Source organism: Phocoena phocoena, chromosome 19, assembly GCF_963924675.1.
Source record: "Phocoena phocoena chromosome 19, mPhoPho1.1, whole genome shotgun sequence".
Classification (NCBI taxonomy): domain Eukaryota; kingdom Metazoa; phylum Chordata; class Mammalia; order Artiodactyla; family Phocoenidae; genus Phocoena; species Phocoena phocoena.
In genome coordinates this window covers 24,085,583-24,104,187 of record NC_089237.1, presented here as the reverse complement: position 1 = coordinate 24,104,187, position 18,605 = coordinate 24,085,583, and the positions used below count along the sequence as shown (strand labels likewise).

At 55.8% G+C, this 18,605-nt stretch overlaps 1 protein-coding gene across 1 annotated transcript; it reads left to right on the top strand.

Annotated features, from left to right (window-relative positions):
* The first annotated feature begins 1,241 nt into the window (after nucleotides 1–1,241).
* DLX3 (distal-less homeobox 3) lies at nucleotides 1,242–6,414 on the top strand. The gene is made up of 3 exons (XM_065897640.1): nucleotides 1,242–1,768; nucleotides 2,809–2,999; nucleotides 4,568–6,414. The coding sequence occupies exons 1-3, from the start codon at nucleotides 1,444–1,446 to the stop codon at nucleotides 4,913–4,915; spliced, it is 864 nt and encodes a 287-aa protein (XP_065753712.1). The 5' UTR covers nucleotides 1,242–1,443; the 3' UTR covers nucleotides 4,916–6,414.
* The last annotated feature ends 12,191 nt before the right edge of the window (nucleotides 6,415–18,605 follow it).

The following is an 18,605-nucleotide window of genomic DNA, read 5'->3' as shown; positions in this document are numbered from 1 at the left end:
CTGAGTTTTATGTACATAGGTTTACAACGACACATTCACGCACAGACACCCCATCCCATGGTCCTCCACTCACACTGCTTACAGCCCCCCCCCCATATACACTGGTACACTTTCTCACACTCACACTCCTGCACTCACATACATTCTCTGCATGTAAATGAACCTGTATCTACTGCGGAACACTTGAAATCCTCCCGTCACACACCTCAAGTACACCCATCCCTTACACCTGATCTCTAAAAATGCCCACACTCCCCCAGTGCTGTCCCAAATACACATAATCTGCCCCCAAACTTACCGAAGCACACAGATATCCAGGCTGTGTCCCACCCATCCTCATGGGGACCCCAGGTTCCCTGTTCCCTCCAGCAAGCCTAGGCCATCTCTGAAAGTTTTGGAGATAACTTTAACATCGCCACACACAGGCTGTGCACCTCCACCCTCTCCATAAGCCCCTCATCCACACACCTGCCTACCAGGCCCTCTCCAATAGGACCCTCCCTGGACCCAATGATGACTTTCATAGGCCCAGGGCACTTTTGCCTGATGGGCCCCTTCCTCCATTAAGAATATATATTTTTAAATTACACTTTATGACTGCATTGCTGTAAAGACAATAAATATATTAATATACACTCAACCATTTTCTTCAACCTAAAATGTTCTCCTTTCTTCTGATTTTAAAAGAAATTAGCACATTATCAGGAGCCCTGGGTCCTTCTACTTTGGGCGTGTTTATCTGCCTGTCATTTTCCCCCCCCCACACACACACACCTTGGACCACCTCCCTCCACAAACACCCAATAGGCAAATTCCCCTCCTTCTCTGTCGCACCTGAGCCCACCTTCCACCCACAGCCAAAGAGACAGACAGACTGAAGGATCCTGGGGACTCTACAGATAGACACCCTCCTCCCACTCTTTCCTTCAGAGACACTGGGGGTTTATCTGGGCTGAGGGAGGGACCCACAGGAGGAGGAACAGAGGGGTCTGTGTGAGTGTGTGTGTGTGTGTGTGTGTGTGTGTGTGTGTGTGTGTGTGTGTTGGGTAACAACAAAGAATGAGAGAGAGAGAGAGAGAGAGAGAGAGAGAGGAACGAAAGAGCTCAAGAGCATGTTTTGCCTGGAAGGCAAGACTTGCAGCCAATCAGAGCGCTGGGGCCTCCCTCTGCGACTCCACTATTGAGTCTATAACCGGCTGGCCGGGCGGAGCTGGTAGCATTTGACTGTGGCTTGGGACGCTACGAGAGGCGCGCCGCGACCGCCGGAAGCCCGGCGACGGTCTAAGCGCCCCTCGGCCGGCCCTCCCCAGAGACGCTGCCGGGACCTCCCCTTGCCCTCCGGACACGCACCCCCGCCTCGTCTCCTCCGCTTCCCCCGCGCTCCTGCCGGTTCCGGCGCTCCGGCCGAGGCCAGCCCCGGGGGGTGGCGCGGCGCCCGCCAGGATGAGTGGCTCCTTCGATCGCAAGCTCAGCAGCATCCTCACCGATATCTCCAGCTCGCTCAGCTGCCATGCGGGTTCCAAGGACTCGCCCACCCTGCCGGAGTCTTCCGTCACTGACCTGGGCTACTACAGCGCTCCCCAGCACGACTACTACTCGGGCCAGCCGTATGGCCAGACCGTGAACCCCTACACCTACCACCACCAGTTCAACCTCAACGGGCTTGCAGGCACGGGCGCGTATTCGCCCAAGTCCGAGTATACCTACGGAACCTCCTACCGGCAATACGGAGCCTACCGGGAACAGCCACTGCCCGCGCAGGACCCAGGTGAGGACCACAGGGTCGCGGGAGAGTGGGGGACACGGGGAGGTTCCCGAGCGAGCGAGAGAAAGGCGAGGAATTGGAGCGGAAATCTAGGGAGGCGCCTCGGGTAAGAAATGTACCTGTCCGAAGTTAGAGAAGGTGGGCTAGATGACCCCCAGAGGGGACAGACGACCTTCCAGTCCCGAGACTGCGCGCCTTCGGGGCGTGGTGCGTGTGCGGCGCCGTGGTCCTGGGTGAGGATCCGGGTGAGCGAGGCGAGGACGCAGGGGCTGTGGATGTCAGAGAACCTCCTGCTCCAGGTGCTCTCCGGGCACTTCAGCAGGCGGTCCTCCATCGGGCTGTAGAGGGCTGGCGGGTAGGCAGCGGGCGCTGGAAGCTCTGCGACCCCGCTTTGGATCTGGGCTGGGGGGGAGGGAGAAAGGTGAGGGGGACACGGAGAGAGACCCCTCAGAATTACCGGAACAGGGAGGGAAGCAGCAGCGGAGAGTGGAGAAACTGAAAAAGAGAAAAGTGGAGTCAGTGTAAAAGTGGAGAGACAAAGTGAGAGAAAGGACTCAAGAAAGGAACAGAGGAAAGGGCGAAAGAAGGAAAGAAGAAGGGAGTCTGATGTGTCTGCAACTTTTCTGGAAATCTAAAACTATTCTAAAATAAAAAGTTTAAAGAACAATACAGGAAGGGAGGACGGAAGGGAAAGAGGGAGAGAAGCGACCGACAGCGTGGTGCGGGTGACAGGGCGGCGGGCAGACGGTGGCGGGAGCTGCGGAGAGCGAGGCGGAGGCCGTGCGCGTCCGGTGGTAGCTTGGCGCCGGGACCGCGCTCTGGGGGCGCGGGGCTGGGAGCGGCGGAGCGCCGCGTCGCGGGCGGCCGCCGGCCCGGCACTGTGGCCGCAGCTCCCACCCGGGGCGCCGGCGGCGGAGCGAGCAGCCGGGAAGTCCCGGGGTGGGTAGGTGGGCCGGAGGGTTGGGTGTCCCGCGGGGCCCATGAGGGCCCCGGGGTCGCAGGCCGAGGCTGAGCCGCCCACTATCCCCGTGCGTTGCCCTCAGTGTCCGTGAAGGAGGAACCGGAAGCCGAGGTGCGCATGGTGAACGGGAAGCCCAAGAAGGTCCGAAAGCCGCGCACGATCTACTCCAGCTACCAGCTGGCCGCCCTGCAGCGCCGCTTCCAGAAGGCCCAGTACCTGGCGCTGCCCGAGCGCGCCGAGCTGGCCGCGCAGCTGGGCCTCACGCAGACGCAGGTCAGTGGTGGGCGGTCGAGGGCCGCGAGGACTCGGTGGGGCCCCGCGGGACCCCGGGACTCCCCGGGCGCTGCTGACCCTAGATGGCCTCTTACGTTCCCCTCAGGGCCTTGAAACCGTTGCCTGTGGGTGGAGGGGCCCCCAGATCTCAACCTCTGTTAGAAGTTTGTGCATTAGCACGTGTACAGGCGTGCATATTTGTGAACCTGTGCGACTGAGTCTCTCACAAGGAGAGGTGTCCTCCCTGTACCCCAGAATTGACAGCTCCCACAGGCCCCCAACAGTGTGGGTCACTCACAGGATTGGTTACTGATAGGAGTCTACACCGTGTCTCCCCCCAGGCTAGGCATGTGTGTGTAAGAGGTGTACGTATACGTGTGTTCATGTATATATTTGCACACAGGCGAATGGATCTGTGTACATGTGGGAAAGCACACTTAAGGAGTGAGACCTTTCAAGGCTCTCTGTGCTTATAGATGGCAAGGCAGATGTACTTGACTGGGTACAGGGGTGAGTGCATGTACAAAAATGTGTGCTTGTATCAAAAGATTGCATTCCTTCTCAGCACCCAAATGCTCCACCCCTTTGTGTGTGCCCGGAGCCAAGAACAGAGATTCCCCGCAAAGGCGGACAGGAACTCAGAGGTGGGACTCCCCACCCCCAGTCTGTCCCTAAAGCCCCCAGCAGCCTGTCACCGCTCAGGGGAGGAGTGGCGGACGCCTGGCTCCCTACAGGTGTTGACAGACGGGCCTGGGTTGCGGCTGCGTGGGGCCTGGTCCGCCGGGAATCTGGGTCACCCGGTGAGGAGCTGATTCATTGTTTGTACCAGTCATGGGGTGGAGAGCAGCAGGGGGAGGGGGAGAAACCCCAAGGGAAATCTGGGGAATCATGGCTCACCTGCTCCCGAGTCCCCAGGTCACCCCCATTAGCCAGCCCTGGAGGGCTCCTGAGTGTGTGGACGTGGGTGCTCACCTTTGCAGGGTGCTTATCTGGCTGTATCTGTGCATGTGTGTGTCTTTATAGCCTGGTGTCTCGTGTGTGAAGCTGTGAGTGCGTACGTTGCCGCGCATGGAGATGCTTATGTGGGTGTGCATTTGTCTCTGTGTATCTGTGCACCTCTGCTTCTGGGTTTCCAATGTGAACAAAATACCACAAACCGCCCATCTCCCACCTGGGCTGCCTTTTCTTCAGTGCTTTACTATGTCAGTAGTATGGCTGGCTGTTCTGAGTTATTTGTCTTAACTTATTTGAGCATCATAATAACCCTAGGACGTAGGTAATAGTGCTGCCGTCATCCCCATTTTGTAGATGAGGAAAGCAAGAACCAGAGAGGTTAAGTAACTTCCCCAAGGTCACACGCTTTGGACCTAGGCAGTCAGTAGTTCCTGGCCGAAGTTCTGTCCCCGACAGAAAAAAGATGCTGGCCTGGGGGTTCGGGTGCCTGGGTTTTGCCTGGATCTCGTGTGACGGTGGGTGCTGGCCTTGCCCTCTCTAGGCTGGGTTCCCCGATGGGTTTTCACTCAGCGTTCTGCGAGGCTAACTAGCTCCCCCTTTCTTCTCTGGGGCAGGTGAAAATCTGGTTCCAGAACCGCCGCTCCAAATTCAAGAAGCTGTACAAGAACGGGGAGGCGCCCCTGGAGCACAGCCCCAATAACAGTGATTCCATGGCCTGCAACTCACCACCGTCACCCGCCCTCTGGGACACCTCTTCCCACTCTACTCCAGCCCCCGCCCGCAGCCAGCTGCCCCCGCCGCTCCTGCACAGTGCTTCCCCCAGCTACCTGGACGACCCCACCAACTCCTGGTACCATGCACAGAACCTGAGTGGACCCCACTTACAGCAGCCGCCGCCTCAACCAGCCGCCCTGCACCATGCCTCCCCCGGGCCCCCGCCCAACCCTGGGGCTGTGTACTGAGCACCCACCTGGCCTGAACCTCTCACGAAGGAACCCCAGGACCAAGCAGAAGGCGCCTCCGTCCTAGCCGACACTCAGGAATCATCGAGGAGCACAGGGGAAAGGACACCCCTTTTCCCCCTTCCCTTGCCCCTTCCTCCAGGGACCCAAGAGCTTCCAGATGAAATTTGCATGGACCAAGGATGCCCCCTGAATTTCCCTTCCCCTGCCTAGACACTGGGGTGCCCCTCCAGATGTTTGGGAACTTCACTCCAGCTGGGACAGCTGTTTCCCTTCTGCTCCAAGAGCCTGGATTGGCTTTAAATGGCTCATCACCTTCCAGATTCTAAAACTTAGTACCGAGTCCCTAGACCGGATTCCTTGGGCACTGGGGACACCGCGGAGCGTCTTCAGGTCAGGCCTGGGCTGGGGCACCAGGCACTGTGGATTCTGGGACCTGCCAGGCCTAAGGTCCTGCCATGGGGACCTGGGCTGCCCCTTAACTGAGCATCCCCTCTGCCAAAAAGACATTGAACCTTGAGACTGGGACTCAGGGTGGAGACCTCAACGAGCCCCACCCTGAACTTTTAGCCCTCATTTAGGGTTTGAGGGTTAAACCAAAGAAAAGCCCCCAAGTAAGGGAAGCTTTTAATATTTGTGGCTTTAGAGAGAACTCAAGGAGCACCTCCCCTCCCCCGCTTTGGTCGGAGAGGAGGGGTGGATCCCAGGCATCCTTCCCGAGGACCCATTTCTTCTTCCATGTACAGGACTTTGCACAACTTTGGTTTCAAAAGCTGTTGAAAAACAGGAAGACAAAGGGCATTGTTAACAGATAGGACCAATCTCCCCTGCGTGGGTGCCTCTGCTCACCCGCACCCCACCTATTCCTCTCCTCCAGTAAGTTGGGAGTTTTGGCGCCAAACCCCAAATCTCCAAGACAAGACAAACCCCCAAACACCCCCTTTCCGGTGGCCTTGGAAACAGATAATTCCCACCAAGACGGAGAATGTCGGGTGAGGTGAACGGGGCACATGGGAAGGGTTATAACTCGGTGCCTTTAGGGGTGAGGGGGTGGCTGTCTGAAGGGTCAGTGGCACTGCCCCTTCCTGGCCCAGACGCCCCCCAGAGCTAACTTTCCTCCACCCCTGATGTGGTCGAACATCGAAGAAAAGGAGAGGTAGAAGACTGTAGCTATATATATATATAGTATGTATTTTTTTTTAAAGCAACAGAGAGAAGCAGCCTCCTCCCTACTGTGGTTTCCTATTTATGTGGCCCTTTCCTCCTGGATGTACCTGCCTGTGCCTGTGCGTCGTGAGCTGAGAGAAACAGATGTGGGCTCCGGCTGGATTTGGGTTTGTGGGAGGCGCAGGCAAGAGGAGAGACGTGGTGGATCTCGAAGAGTCCCACCCCAGGGGTAGAGGAACGAAGCCAAGTCCCACCCCCTCCCAGCCTTCTCATTTCTGCTTTCTTATTGGACCCATCTTTATATATAACATTAATAAAAAAGAAGAAAATAACCACTGAGCTCTTTGAACTGGAGGCTAGAGGCAGGCAGCTCTCGGCGGAGGGCCGGGAGTTGGGGAAGGTGTCTGGTGGGGAAAGCCCTCTGAGCCTCCAGGGTGTCCTGGGGGAGTCAGAGCCCTGGAGACCTAGTGCTGGGGCTCTGGGCTCGAGGACTGGGCTGAGCTGGGCGCCGGGTAGTAGGTGCTTCTGACCCCATGGCTGCCCCCACGGTCTGGGGAGTGGAGGCTCCCAGCCCTTGGCCCCCCTGACTCCACTCTGCTTGGTGGCTTGGCGTCCCCTGCCAGCCAGCAGCCCTCCGCCACTGCCACCGGGTCATCTCAGGGCTGCTCTGTGATCTTGGGCTCACACGCAGACACGCTTGCACACGCGTGTAAACCGCCTGCCTCCATGCCCTGGCCCCTCACCCTCCTGTCTATCCCTTTCAGCTGGGGGTGAGGGTGAGGCCTCAGGCAGGGGGAACGCCACTGGTCCCACAGCTGGCAGGGACCCCAGGCCACTGGGATCCAGGCTGGACCATGGAAACAGACAAGGGGTTTCCACGTTGACCTTCCCTGGGAGTGCTCGGGCCCTGACTCAGAGCCCTCTTGCTGCTGCGGCTGCTGGCCTGGGCCAGCAGTGCCGCCACCCTCCTCTTCCAGCTGCCAGACTCTGGGGACAGAGAGCCGGAGGTGGCAGTAGGAACGGAGGGGTGTGTGTGTGAACAAACGTCTTGGCACAGATGGGAGACAGCGTGAATGCACGCACACGCTTGTGAAGCCACCTCTCTCGCTTATACACACACGTACCAAGGAACGCATCTCTCTACCATCACGCATACACGGACTCCCACCTCAGGCAAACGTGTTGCCCTCTGAGGCCAGTACACAGACCCAAACGCACACCTGAGACATGGCAGCATCGCACAAATATACAAATCGTACATTCCAAGGGGTACACAGGTGCACACACACATCGCTCAAGCCACCCGAGCATCACGTGCGCGCACACACACACACGCGCACACACAGGTGTAGGCAGCTCCCGGTACTGGAAAAAGTCTAGGATGGAGAGTCAGCAACACCACCCAGCAGCCGAGGTGACCCAGCTTAGCCTGGAACCTCTCGGTCAGAATCTCAGTTTCCTCATCTGTCAAATGGGAACAACAATCCCGACCCTTTTGGCCTCTGTGAGGCACAAAGCCGAATAAGGATGAGAAGGCAGAAGACAGAAGGGCCTTGTGGAACAGCAGGGCTCCAGAACGTGGGGGCCCTCCAGCCCTCACCTCACCCTTCTGCCTCTCAGAAAATACGCCTCCCCTCCCACCACGCCTGAGGGTGGTGGAAGGGAGGAGGGCCTCCAGCCCACGGACGGACGCCAGCCAGGCTGGCAAGGGTTAAGTGGCAGCTGCCAGGCGGGGCTGAGCTGAACAGTTTGGGTTGAGGGCTGCGTGCAGGCAGGAGCAGCGAGGCGGCAGCCGGGCAGACTTACTGGAGACACTGCATTTTATTAGGACTGGGCTGCCAGCAAAGGGAGGGAGAGGGAAAAAAAAGGGCAGAAAGAGAGAGGAAGGAAGGAGGGAGGCTGGGCGGGCAGGCTGGCGGGGCGGGCTGCTGCGGGATGAAAGGATGTTGTAAGCTCCCTAATTCCTCCCTGCTCATCCCTGCTCTGTCAGGCTGGATTAACTGCCCGGGTGACCTCCCTCAGGGTCAGCCCCGCCCCTCACCTCCCCTTCCTCCTCTCCTCACCTCCAGGCCGGGCAGGTGGCCCTCTTCACAGCCCTGGTGGGTAGGAGAGCCACGAGGACAGGGACTTGGGTGGGGGACCTGGCAGAGTGCCTAGGTGGGGCAGCTGAGCCCATCTTCTGCCAGGTGCTTCTTGACTACACCCGCTGCCTCGTGACAACCTTCAGGGAAGAAGAGGGGGGCGAGGAAACCCCAGTCTGCCCTGAGGATCACTGTTCTCCAAACCTTAATAAGGGCTGGATTTGCTAAACTCCTACTCCATGCCAGGCACTTTGCATGTTATCCTCGCAACAGCCAGGGAGGGGGTGGTATAGTGTTCAATTTTCAGATGGGGAAGCTGAGGCTCAGAGAGGTCCAATCTCTGTCAAGTTCACATACCTAATACATGGCAATGCTGGGATTTGAACCCTGGTCTGTCTGGAGAATGCGTGCTCTTCATGGGCTTTTCTGCAGCTCAGGTTACTAAGACGCCAGGGCAGAATGTCAGAGAGCTGGGCAGCTGTGCCCACCCCAACCCTCCAGGCCTCCTCCCTGAGTTCTTCCCTGGGAGAAGTGGAGGCGGGAGGGGCTGGGCTTCTTCCTCAGGGCTGATGCTTGGAAAAGCTTAATGCTGTAGTCAGGAATGTGCACGCTGGAGTCAGCTGACCTGGAGTCAGTCCTGCCTCCACTGCTTTACTGACTGTGTGATCTTGGGCAAGTCACTTAACCTTTCTAAGCCTCAGTTTTCTCATCGGTAACATAGGAATAATGCTACCTGCCTGGCAGGTAGTTGTCGCAAGGACTAAATGGATAATATGTGTAAAACGCTTCACAAGGCACCCAGCACGTGGTGCGTACTGCTCGGTGTATCAAAGTTGCTGTTGACGATGGTGACAGTGGAGATGGGGCTTACTGCCCACCTAGCCTCCTGCCCCATCCCACCCTCAATGTGCCTGATTCAGACCCAGGCTCCTGGCTGCACTTACCACATTGGTCAATCCACCGATCTCTAGGTGCGCTCCAAAAAGGATTCAACCAACATTTATTGAGCACCTGCTCTATTCCACGCACTGTTCTAGGAGCTGGTACCACAGATGACTGAAGCCTGGGGAAGGGAGGCACAGACCTGGCCTACGAGCTCCATGGCCAGAAGCAGGGCCCACCCTGGACAGGCCCCCAGCTGGGCAAACCTGACACAGTCAGAGGGACTGGATGGGTTGTCAGAGGAAAGGGCAGGGGCAGGTGGTGGTAGGTGGGAAGGAAATGTAGAAAGCCTTCACGGGGGAGGTGGGATTTGAATTATGCCTTGAAAGAAGGATGGCAGCATGACAGGCAGAGATGGGGGTCTGCGAACATACTCCCTGGAGACCCCACCTGCAGAATAACTCCTCTCCTAGGACTCACGGGGTGCAGAGGAAGGTTTGTGGGGGAGCCTGAGAGCAGAAGCCTCGAGGGCCCTCACGGGTTGGCTAGAGCTGATGCTGAAGGGAGGGGAGGCATGGACCCAGTGGGTCCTTAAAACCTTCCCCGGATGCAAGGCTCAGAGTCTGGCACTTCCAGACCCTCAGATGTGCTGGGAGCCACCCTGACTCTGAGAGCCTGGAGAAAGGAAACTCCTGCCCCTCTACTGGAAGGAGACGGCCCCTGCCCTTCTCACTTGCGGAAGTGGAAGAGAAGGATGGTCTCTACCCCTGTCCTTGAGGCCCCTCCCTTTGAGGGGTCCCAGGTACTAGTGGATCTTAGAGACCTCACCCCAAATCAGCCTCTGCACACCACCCGCCTGAGCAACACACCTTCACTACCACTTACTCCCCGGGCCAGCAGAGCCCACAACCTCCGCAGGGAAGGGATTCTGGGCAGCGGAGGCCAACCGGACACTGGATGCGCAGCCTCCCAGCCTAGGGGAGGGCTTTGGTTCGTCAGGCTGAGTTGTATCAACCAAGCCCCGCAGGGATGGAAGAGGAGGGCGGTGGGGGGGTAACAGAGAGGGGGAGGGGAAGGGAGAGCCTTCAGCCAGCACCCTGGCCTCCGTTTTTCCAGCTTTAATTGCAGCGTTAATCACCTTAACAAGCTGTTTACCAACCACCCAGCAGCGTGAGGCTGGGAGGCTTAGAAGCCAAAACGTGCTTGGAGATGAGTTTCCTTGGCCCCAGGGAAGGGGGGCTGGACGACAGTGTTTATGGGGGCCCTGGTGCGGCTTGGGCCAGAGGGAACAGGTTGGGGGGTTGGCAGAGAAGGCTGGAGCCAGGGAGTCAGGAAGGCCAGCCTCCAGCTCTTTTCAGGGGCCCAGTCCCTCGCCCCCAGAAGTCAGTTCCTCAGGGAAACCTTCTTGGACCTCCAGCCCGGGTCGCCAGCCCCTGTCTTTCTCCTTTGTCACTCAGCCATGCTGGTCACTGCTAGCTGAGTGATTCTTTCCAGGCCCCCAGTCCTAGCTCTGTGGAGGCAGAGCCTGTGTCTCACCTTTACTGTCTCGTCCCCCGCTTATAGCACTGGGCATGGACCACGCGGAGAATTTTTGTTCACCCTGGGGAGGGTTGCTGGGCTGCAGAGCAAGGGGCCTGGGGAAGTCTTTTATACCAAGGTCCCTGGGGGCAGAGCTGGGCAGGGTTTGAACTGGGACATCAAGCATGAGGGCAGGGGCTTTGGTGTGTCCACCCCATGCGCGTAGCGCTGACTGGAGAGCAGGAAACTCAGTGGACATCAACTGCCCAGACGAGTAAGTGAAAAGAGCTCTTGGGACCCCTCACACAATCCCTCCCACTCCCATCAGATGAGGGAGTGTGGGGCTGAGGGGGGAATGGTAACTGCCCCCCTCTCTTGGCTGTTAGGGGTCAACCAAGACAGGGAGAGGAGCACCTAGCACCCAATCACCAATCTCTGCTTCTGAGCAACTGAAGGAACGAACAGTGACTGCACCCTCACTAGGCATCATCTCTTTCGGAAGTGGCCCCAGAGCGACTGTGTTACTTGCCCAAGGTCACACAGCAAAGGAGGGGCAGTGAATTTAGGAGACCTCCTGGCAGAGGAGAGAGTGTGGAATTGGCCTGTTGAGCCCCAAGGTGGGCTGGCTGAGAGAATGAGTGACTTAGGGACCCAGGGCAGCTGGGATAGACACCCTGGTAGGAGGCAAAGCTGGGGAGGGGACTGAGACGGGGCGGGGCCTCAAGGCCCAAATTCCTGGGTTGTCTCCTGGAGCAAATGGGGGCAGGACTGGCAATGTCTGCTGAGTAGGCAGGGACCAGAGACTCCGCACCTTGGAGGATTAGGTGGGGCGGGGGAGGGGGTATCCCCCCACTCTGGACAGTTCATCTTGCACCTGGCAAATGGCAGTGGCAGAAGCAGCAGCGTGTCCTTCCCTGCGCACTGAGGGCATCTGACCACGTCATGCAACGCGTGTGGCATTGTCCCATGCCCACCCCTGGGGCCAGTCAGGCCTGCCCTGAGCTCAGGAATCACCAGTGGGGGAGGGGGGCGTGACATGCCCTCAGCTAAGGGAGGGTAAGGGGGAAAGCTGAGGAAAGCAGGAGGCCAGAGGAAGCAGGAGGCTGGCTGGTAAGGAAGGGAAGTCTCCCAAGTGCAGTCTCAGATCCTCCCAAGATCTGAGCAGTGAAGATGCTAATGGAGCACCTACTGTGCGCCAAGTCCCAAGCCAGTTGCTTTTACAGGCACCGTCTCAACTGCCTGGCAAGGGCAGTGTCATTATTATCCCACTTCCCAGGTGAGTTAACTGCGGTTCAAGAGGTTCAGTAGTTTCCCCTAAAGTCCTCCAGTCTAGCCTTCTGAATCCCTGGCCTGTGGGCCTCTCACCACCCCATGGCCTCTAAGACTGAAATGGAGAGGAAGCAGAGAGGGGCCCAGGCTCAGCTTTCCCTCCTGTTCCCAGATCTGCCCTGTGCCCTTAGAGACACCAGGGTGTCATAAAGTAGGACACACATGTGCAAACACCCAGGCACACGTATGAATACTTCTGAGCTCTAACCCTGACTTTGACGCTTATTCACTGTGTATCCTCAGGTAAGTCATTTGCCCTCTCTGAGGCTCTCTTTCCTCATCTATAAAATGGAGCTAATCATATGTATCTTTCAGGATTTCTGAGGAAATTAAATAACACATATAAAGGGCTTAACACAAAGCTTGGCCCAGTGATGGAGCTCAATAAACTATACTGTCGGTTCTAGATGAAACCAGCTTTTATGCAGTTAGGACACTCCTCAGTTGACCTTGCGAGTTCTAGGTGCCCTCAATGGGCCCAAAGTTGACCCTTCCTCCTAATGAGGGGGAGTCTCATATAGAATTCCTCCCTCTACTGGGAAAGTCCTTTCTTGATTCCAGCCTAAGTCTGCCACATGCTTCAGAGGTAACGGAAGGACAGCCACCCAGGACAGACCCATGTGCTGGGCCGTAGCACCAGCAGAAGGGAAGAGGGCAGGGTTAACACAGGCACACCTTGTTTTGTCGCACTTCACAGATATTGCCATCTTTTTTTTTTTTTAACAAATTGAAGGTCGTGGCAACCCCGAGTTGAGCAAGTTTATCAGCACCATTTTTCCAAAAACATTATTTTTAAATTAAGGTACTTTTTTTTTTTAGACGTAACACTATTGCACACTTGATAGACTATAGTGTGAACAACCATAGTGTAGCGTAAACCTAACTTTTCTATGCACGGGGAAACCAAAAAGTTTGTGTGACTCGCTCGATTGCAACATTCATTTTGATTGCGGTGGACTAGAACTGAACCCGCAACATCTCCGAGGTACGCCTGTATCTTTCAGTTACTAACCAGCTGAAGAGCTGCTTCTCCACATCTACGTACTTGCAGTGGTTCGTTAATTTGTGTTTCCATTGTAACAGGAATATTTCCCCTCATTTATTGTAAGACTCGTGAACAGCACCCTGTATCTATCTCGTATCCAGCCACTATACCAAAATTTTCTTACTTCTGGAAGATCTCTCCCCGCTAAGGCGTCTTGAGTTTTCTAGGTATACAATCAAATATCATTAAAAAGAAATCTTTTGTTTTTTTCTCTGCTTTTGCTTTTTCTCTGATTTTTTTGTCTGGCAGGAGGGATTCTGGGGTTATAGCAGAGGTAATCTTCCATGAGTGGAGAAGTCGGGAACTTCACCTGCCTCTGCATTAACTCTGATCCAGACACAGGTACGGGATGATCTCACCTCTTCAGGCACCTTCTCACCTGGGCTGCTCAGAGGGCTGTCCTGGAAGCACAGTCAGAAGTCCTCACCCTTTAGCCAGTGTCCTGCACAACTTCCTCCCCTCTTCACAAAGCAGCTTCTGTCCAGCCCACCCCTCTCGCTGTGGGGTGTTTGGGGAAGACAGTCAGACTAAGGTTCTGCTCACAGGTGGAGACCAACAGAGGAACAGGGATATCTGCACAAGACATCTCAGGGACAGAGAAGGTTTTTCTCGCTTGGCGGTCAGAGATAATACTAACAACTAATCCTGGCTGAATCCTGACTGTGTTATAGTGCCTTTTGTTGTTGTTGTTGTTGTTTTTTTTCCTTTTGTTGTTTTAACTCATTTAGTTCTCACCACCCTAAGAAGCACATGCTATGAATTATCTTCATTTCCCACATGAGGAAGGTGAGGTACAGAGAGGTTAGGAAACGTCCCCAACTTATATAATGTTATAAACCGATGTTACCTCAATTAGAACAAAGAAAAAGGAGGGGGGGGAAGGAACTTGACCGTGGTCATAGAGTTGGACTTGAACTAAGGCCTCTGGCTTTCATTTTTTTCTTGTGTGCGTGTTCCTGGGGATGGCTATACTCTTCACCCTTATGTGGTAAGTTGGTGGGACAGAGGAGGATTTAGGCAGATCGGGGAACTGGGGCAAAGGAATAGGTCACCATATCCCCTGGCATACCTGGTGAATCCCCTGGCATACCTGGTGTATTTCACAATGCACCAAGAGTGCACTCTCCCTGTCTCCATGACCTTCTTCCTTTTTTTTTTTTAATAAATTTATTTATTTTTGTCTGCGTTGGGTCTTTGTCACTGCACGCAGGCTTTTGCTAGCTGCCGTGAGCAGGGGCTATCTTCGTTGCAGTGTGTGTGCTTCTCATTGCGGTGTCTTGTCTGTGTTGCAGAGCACGGGCTCTAGGCACGCAGGCTTCAGTAGTTGTGGCGCACAGGCTTAGTTGCTCTGCAGCACGTGGGATCTTCCTGGACCAGGGCTCGAACCTGTGTCCCTTGCATTGGCAGGCAGATTCTTTTTTTTTTTGCGGTACGCGGGCCTCTCACTGTTGTGGCCTCTCCCGTTGCGGAGCACAGGCTCCGGACGCGCAGGCTCGGCGGCCACGGCCCACGGGCCCAGCCGCTCCGCAGCATGTGGGACCAGGGCACGAACCCGTGGCCCCTGCATCAGCAGGCGGACTCTCAACCACTGTGCCACCAGGGAAGCCCCTCCATGACCTTCTGAGATATCATTCTGATCATTATCCCCACTGCACAGTGAGGAAATAAAGATCCTGAAAGGTAAAGGGACTTGCCCAAGGCCTCTCAGCTGTGCATCGGCATTCCAGAGACTCCACGAAGTTTCTCTGGACGAGGGGACACATTTTACTTTCCAAGGGGCTGGGGGAATAATTCTTATTGTTTGGATGGGGCTGCCAAGGGGCTGGGAGTGAGAGGGAGTTGAAGCCAGGGATGGTCCCAGGGCAGATTCAGGCTTTGGGGAAGGAGGTAAGAGGACCTGAGGACGTCACCAGGGGTGGAAGAAGCCTGCATTGGTGGATCCAGCTGATCCCCCTGGGCTTGGGGAATGTGACAGGAGCCCAGCAGAGGCATGTCAGCAGCCTCCCACAGTCTGGCTTCCCCCAGAATCTGTTGGAGCAAAGAATTCCCGGTGGCCCCAGGGCTGGGAGGAGGAGTTTGCAGCAGGCCCCAGCTTGCAGGGGCAGAAAAAGCAGCTCCTGGGGCCAGCCTGAGAGGAGTGGTCTGGTGGTTCTGTGGCAGGCATGGTGGGAAGTGGGAGGGATGGGACCTGGGCAAGGATCCCATGCCCCCACTCACACTTAGTCCTCTGCCCAGCCCCACGCACTGAGGCCCTCCACCCCAAAGAGAGTGGGAGCATCAGGTTTGGGGAAGGGGTGGTCAGGCAGAGAAAGGAACCACCGAGGGGAGAGCCCCCCAGTTGGAGAGGGGAGGCCAGTGCCCTGCTCCCTGGCAACCTCCAGTCTGAGGAAGAAGCACTAGTCCCGATGGGTCAGCAGAACAGGACAGAAAAGGTGATCGCGGCCATAGGCTTCTAGGCCAAGGGGACCCCTGAGCAGAGAGGGGAAGGAATGATGCCCTCCAGGGAGCCTCATGACTGGGGTGGCATCATCTAGAGGCCATGCTCCTGGCCTCATGATTTGGCCTGTATGTTATTCATCAGCTTGAAGTGCGGAGAGGGAGAGAATGGGGGCTACAAGCCAGAGTGGAAGTCCTCAGGCTGGCCAAAGGACCTGACCCAAAACTCAACTGAACTCTGAAAGGGCATGGTTCCGATGAAGCTTGGAGGAATATATTCCACAGAAAGTAGAACCGTCCCCTGGAAATGAAGTAACCTCTCCATTTTGGGGCCAGAGAGACTGAAGGCCTGGTGCCGCGCGGACTTGAGTCAGAAACCTTGGTGTTTGGAGGAAGCTTGAAGCCAACTCCTTTCCCTTCCTGGGCTGGCAGACACGTCTCCCAGGATGCCACTGGGGCTGAGTACCTTAGAGACATCAAACTATGGGGACTGAAAAGAGCTGCAGAAGGCACCCCTTCTGGTGGGAGAAGCAAAGCCCTGTACCCTGGGAGCCTCCGGTCTGATGGGAGAGACAGGCTGTGCTTTACAATGCCCCAGACTGGAGTGAAAAGTGGTGGTGGGTACACATCAACCCCTTATACACACACACGCACACACACACACACAGAGGATTTAGGAAGAGAAATTATCTAAGCTTCAGAGGGGGTGTGTAACTTGCCCAAGGTTGCACAGTAAGTAGGAACCAAAGCAGTGCTTTCCTCACCACCCTGTGACCCCTGAGATCCCTCCTCCTTGAGTTGCTGTCAGGGCAGGGGCGCAGAGGGTTCGGTGGAGCCCTCCGAGAGGACAGCCTTTGGGTTTCTGTGCCAGGGCTGGAATCTATGGCTACATCTGGGAGCCACAGGAAGGGCTGGGACGGGAGCTCTTGCTGGAGCTCAGGAAAGGAAGCAGGCAGGGCTTCAGGGAACAAAGAAAATAAAGTTATAATCAAATTATCAGGTTCTTGGCCATTCGGTCTCTCTCCCCAGCTGCTTACCAGGGAAATATTCTCAGAAAATAGGAGATGGACAGCCAGGAAAAGGGGGTGGGAACGAGAAGGGAGCGGGAGAAGCTCACACATAGGGAAGCCAGTCTGTGCATTTCTGGGGATGTTTCAGTCTATTTTCGCATGTGTTTAAGTCCCTGGGCATTTCCTCTTGGTTCATCCCTTTGTGTTGTGCTTCAGTCTGTGAATACATAACCTGGGAGTGTACCTCTCTGTATATGTCCATGTACAACCATGGAAGGTTTCCTGTACACATGCTCACGTGTGTCTTGCATGCAGCTCTGCCCACTCCACGTATGCTGGTGTGTGTGTGCATGCACTTTGTTCTATGGCAATGTGTGTGCCCTTATGATGTCCCTGTGCCTGGGTCCTTGCATCTGCCTGTCTCTGTGCATTTGTCTGGGGCCTTTGTACTTTGAGGTTTGGGGTAGAAGAAACTTTAATTCCCCCCCTTTTAACCAATCCGAGCTGGCCAGGAAAGGGGGAAGGGGAGGCATGAGGAGGCAGCCACTTTTCTCTCTAACTTTTTTCATCTTGGAAGGGGAGAGACAGCAGTCGCCCAGGGACTCGCTGATAGGATTTCTCCCTGGCTGTCCCAGGTCCAACAGCAATGCTACTCAGAGAAGGGGTGGGAGGAAGGGCTGGAGAGGGGAGACTAGAGCTGAAGGGCCCCTCCTCTTCACTCCTCCTTGGCATGGGAGAAGCCAGGAGACAGATGGGAGAGAAGGGAAGATATGAAAGAGAAATACTTTAGGGTCAGTGAATTTTTCTTTTCTACCCTTATTGTTAAAACATTACTCATCTCTTGGAACAGGGGATCCCAGGTGAAGGGGGACATTCGACCCTTGAAAACCAGGTATTTTGGGAACAGGGTTCAGAGGAGTTTTTGCAGAGGTCAGAAGCCCATCCCCACACACTGGTCCCAGCCTCCTACCTTCCACCCCAGTCCCCTCTAGGCACCATACCCGCCTCCACCTCCTCCCCGGACATATGAGCCCTGGCAAGGAAAGAGTTATCCCAGGTGAATTAGGGGTGGGAAACACCTGCAAGATGCTTCTCTGAAGGAAGAGGCTTCAGTGGTCCCAAGGACAGAAAGCTGGGAGATCTGCCACCACTACAACGGCAAGAGTTGAGGTTAGATGCCAGACAGAACTAGAAAGCTGATTATCGGATCAGGGGAGGAGAGAGAGTGGGTGTATCATCACCTCCTTGGAAGCAAGAAGTCAGTGTATGTCTTCTCTGGTCCTTCCCCGCTCTACCCACATCCTTTATAAGTTCTGGGGAAGTCCTTGATCTCTAAGGCCTCATCTACACAGGCCTCAGCTACCCGGATAACATTCCATTGACTCTGGATACAGTCCCAGAGGCAAGTTCAGGCATCCAAACTCAAGTGAGGCTTGGAGCTGAGTAATCAGCTGCTCGGGCTATGCAGACATTTTGTCGGGGGAACAGCCAGCTCCGCACCCCACCTTGCAGGGCAGATGTGTGGTGGGGGAGGGGCGGTCTGTCACTCGGTCTTCCCAGCCCCCTCCCACCATCGCAAGCTCCCTCTTCCCACCTGCAAGTAATTTGGCCAATGGGAGGGCAGTTCAGATGGCAGTGTGGAATCCCTCTAGATCTGTGTGTGATTGGTGGGGAGGGGGCTGACTCCTTCCCCCCAGACCCAGTGTGCCCTTCTCCTCTTCACAGCGGCAAATTACTTGTAATTATCTCGCATTGAAAGCCTTCAGGAGCTGCTCCCAAAATTGCTTTAATTGAATTAATTGAATCTCATTTTGTTGGGGGAGAGATGGGGGACATGTCTTAAAATAGCACGTGGGGAGAGGGCAGGACAGCTCCCAGTCAGCTTTCCTGTGGCTAAGACCCGTGCAGGTGAGAGAGTGGGCTCCAGGCTCAGCTGCTTCTAGATCCCGGCGCTTTTGCATTTAGGTCCTCGCCTGTGTCCTGCCTCTCAAAGGTGATGACCCGGGATGTGTGGAGTTCTCTAGTCTCCAGCCCCTTTTCTCCTCCTTGCCCTGAGGGGGCAGGTGGGCTGGAGGCAGGAGGTGAATGGATGGCCGTGGCAGTATGAATTCAGCATCGCTGTGACCTCTCCTCTTCGATAATCACACAGCAGCTACGAACACCACTTATTAAGTGCCTACTATGCTCCAGGTACCATGTCAAGCATGTTACAAGCACCATCT

Bases quoted from the DNA above. Each gene is read 5' to 3' on its own strand.
- DLX3 (XM_065897640.1), top strand. From the start codon at position 1,444: ATGAGTGGCTCCTTCGATCGCAAGCTCAGCAGCATCCTCACCGATATC. The intron at 1,769-2,808 runs GTGAGGACCACA...CGTTGCCCTCAG, and splicing joins ACTGCCCGCGCAGGACCCAG to TGTCCGTGAAGGAGGAACCG. The intron at 3,000-4,567 runs GTCAGTGGTGGG...TCTCTGGGGCAG, and splicing joins TGGGCCTCACGCAGACGCAG to GTGAAAATCTGGTTCCAGAA.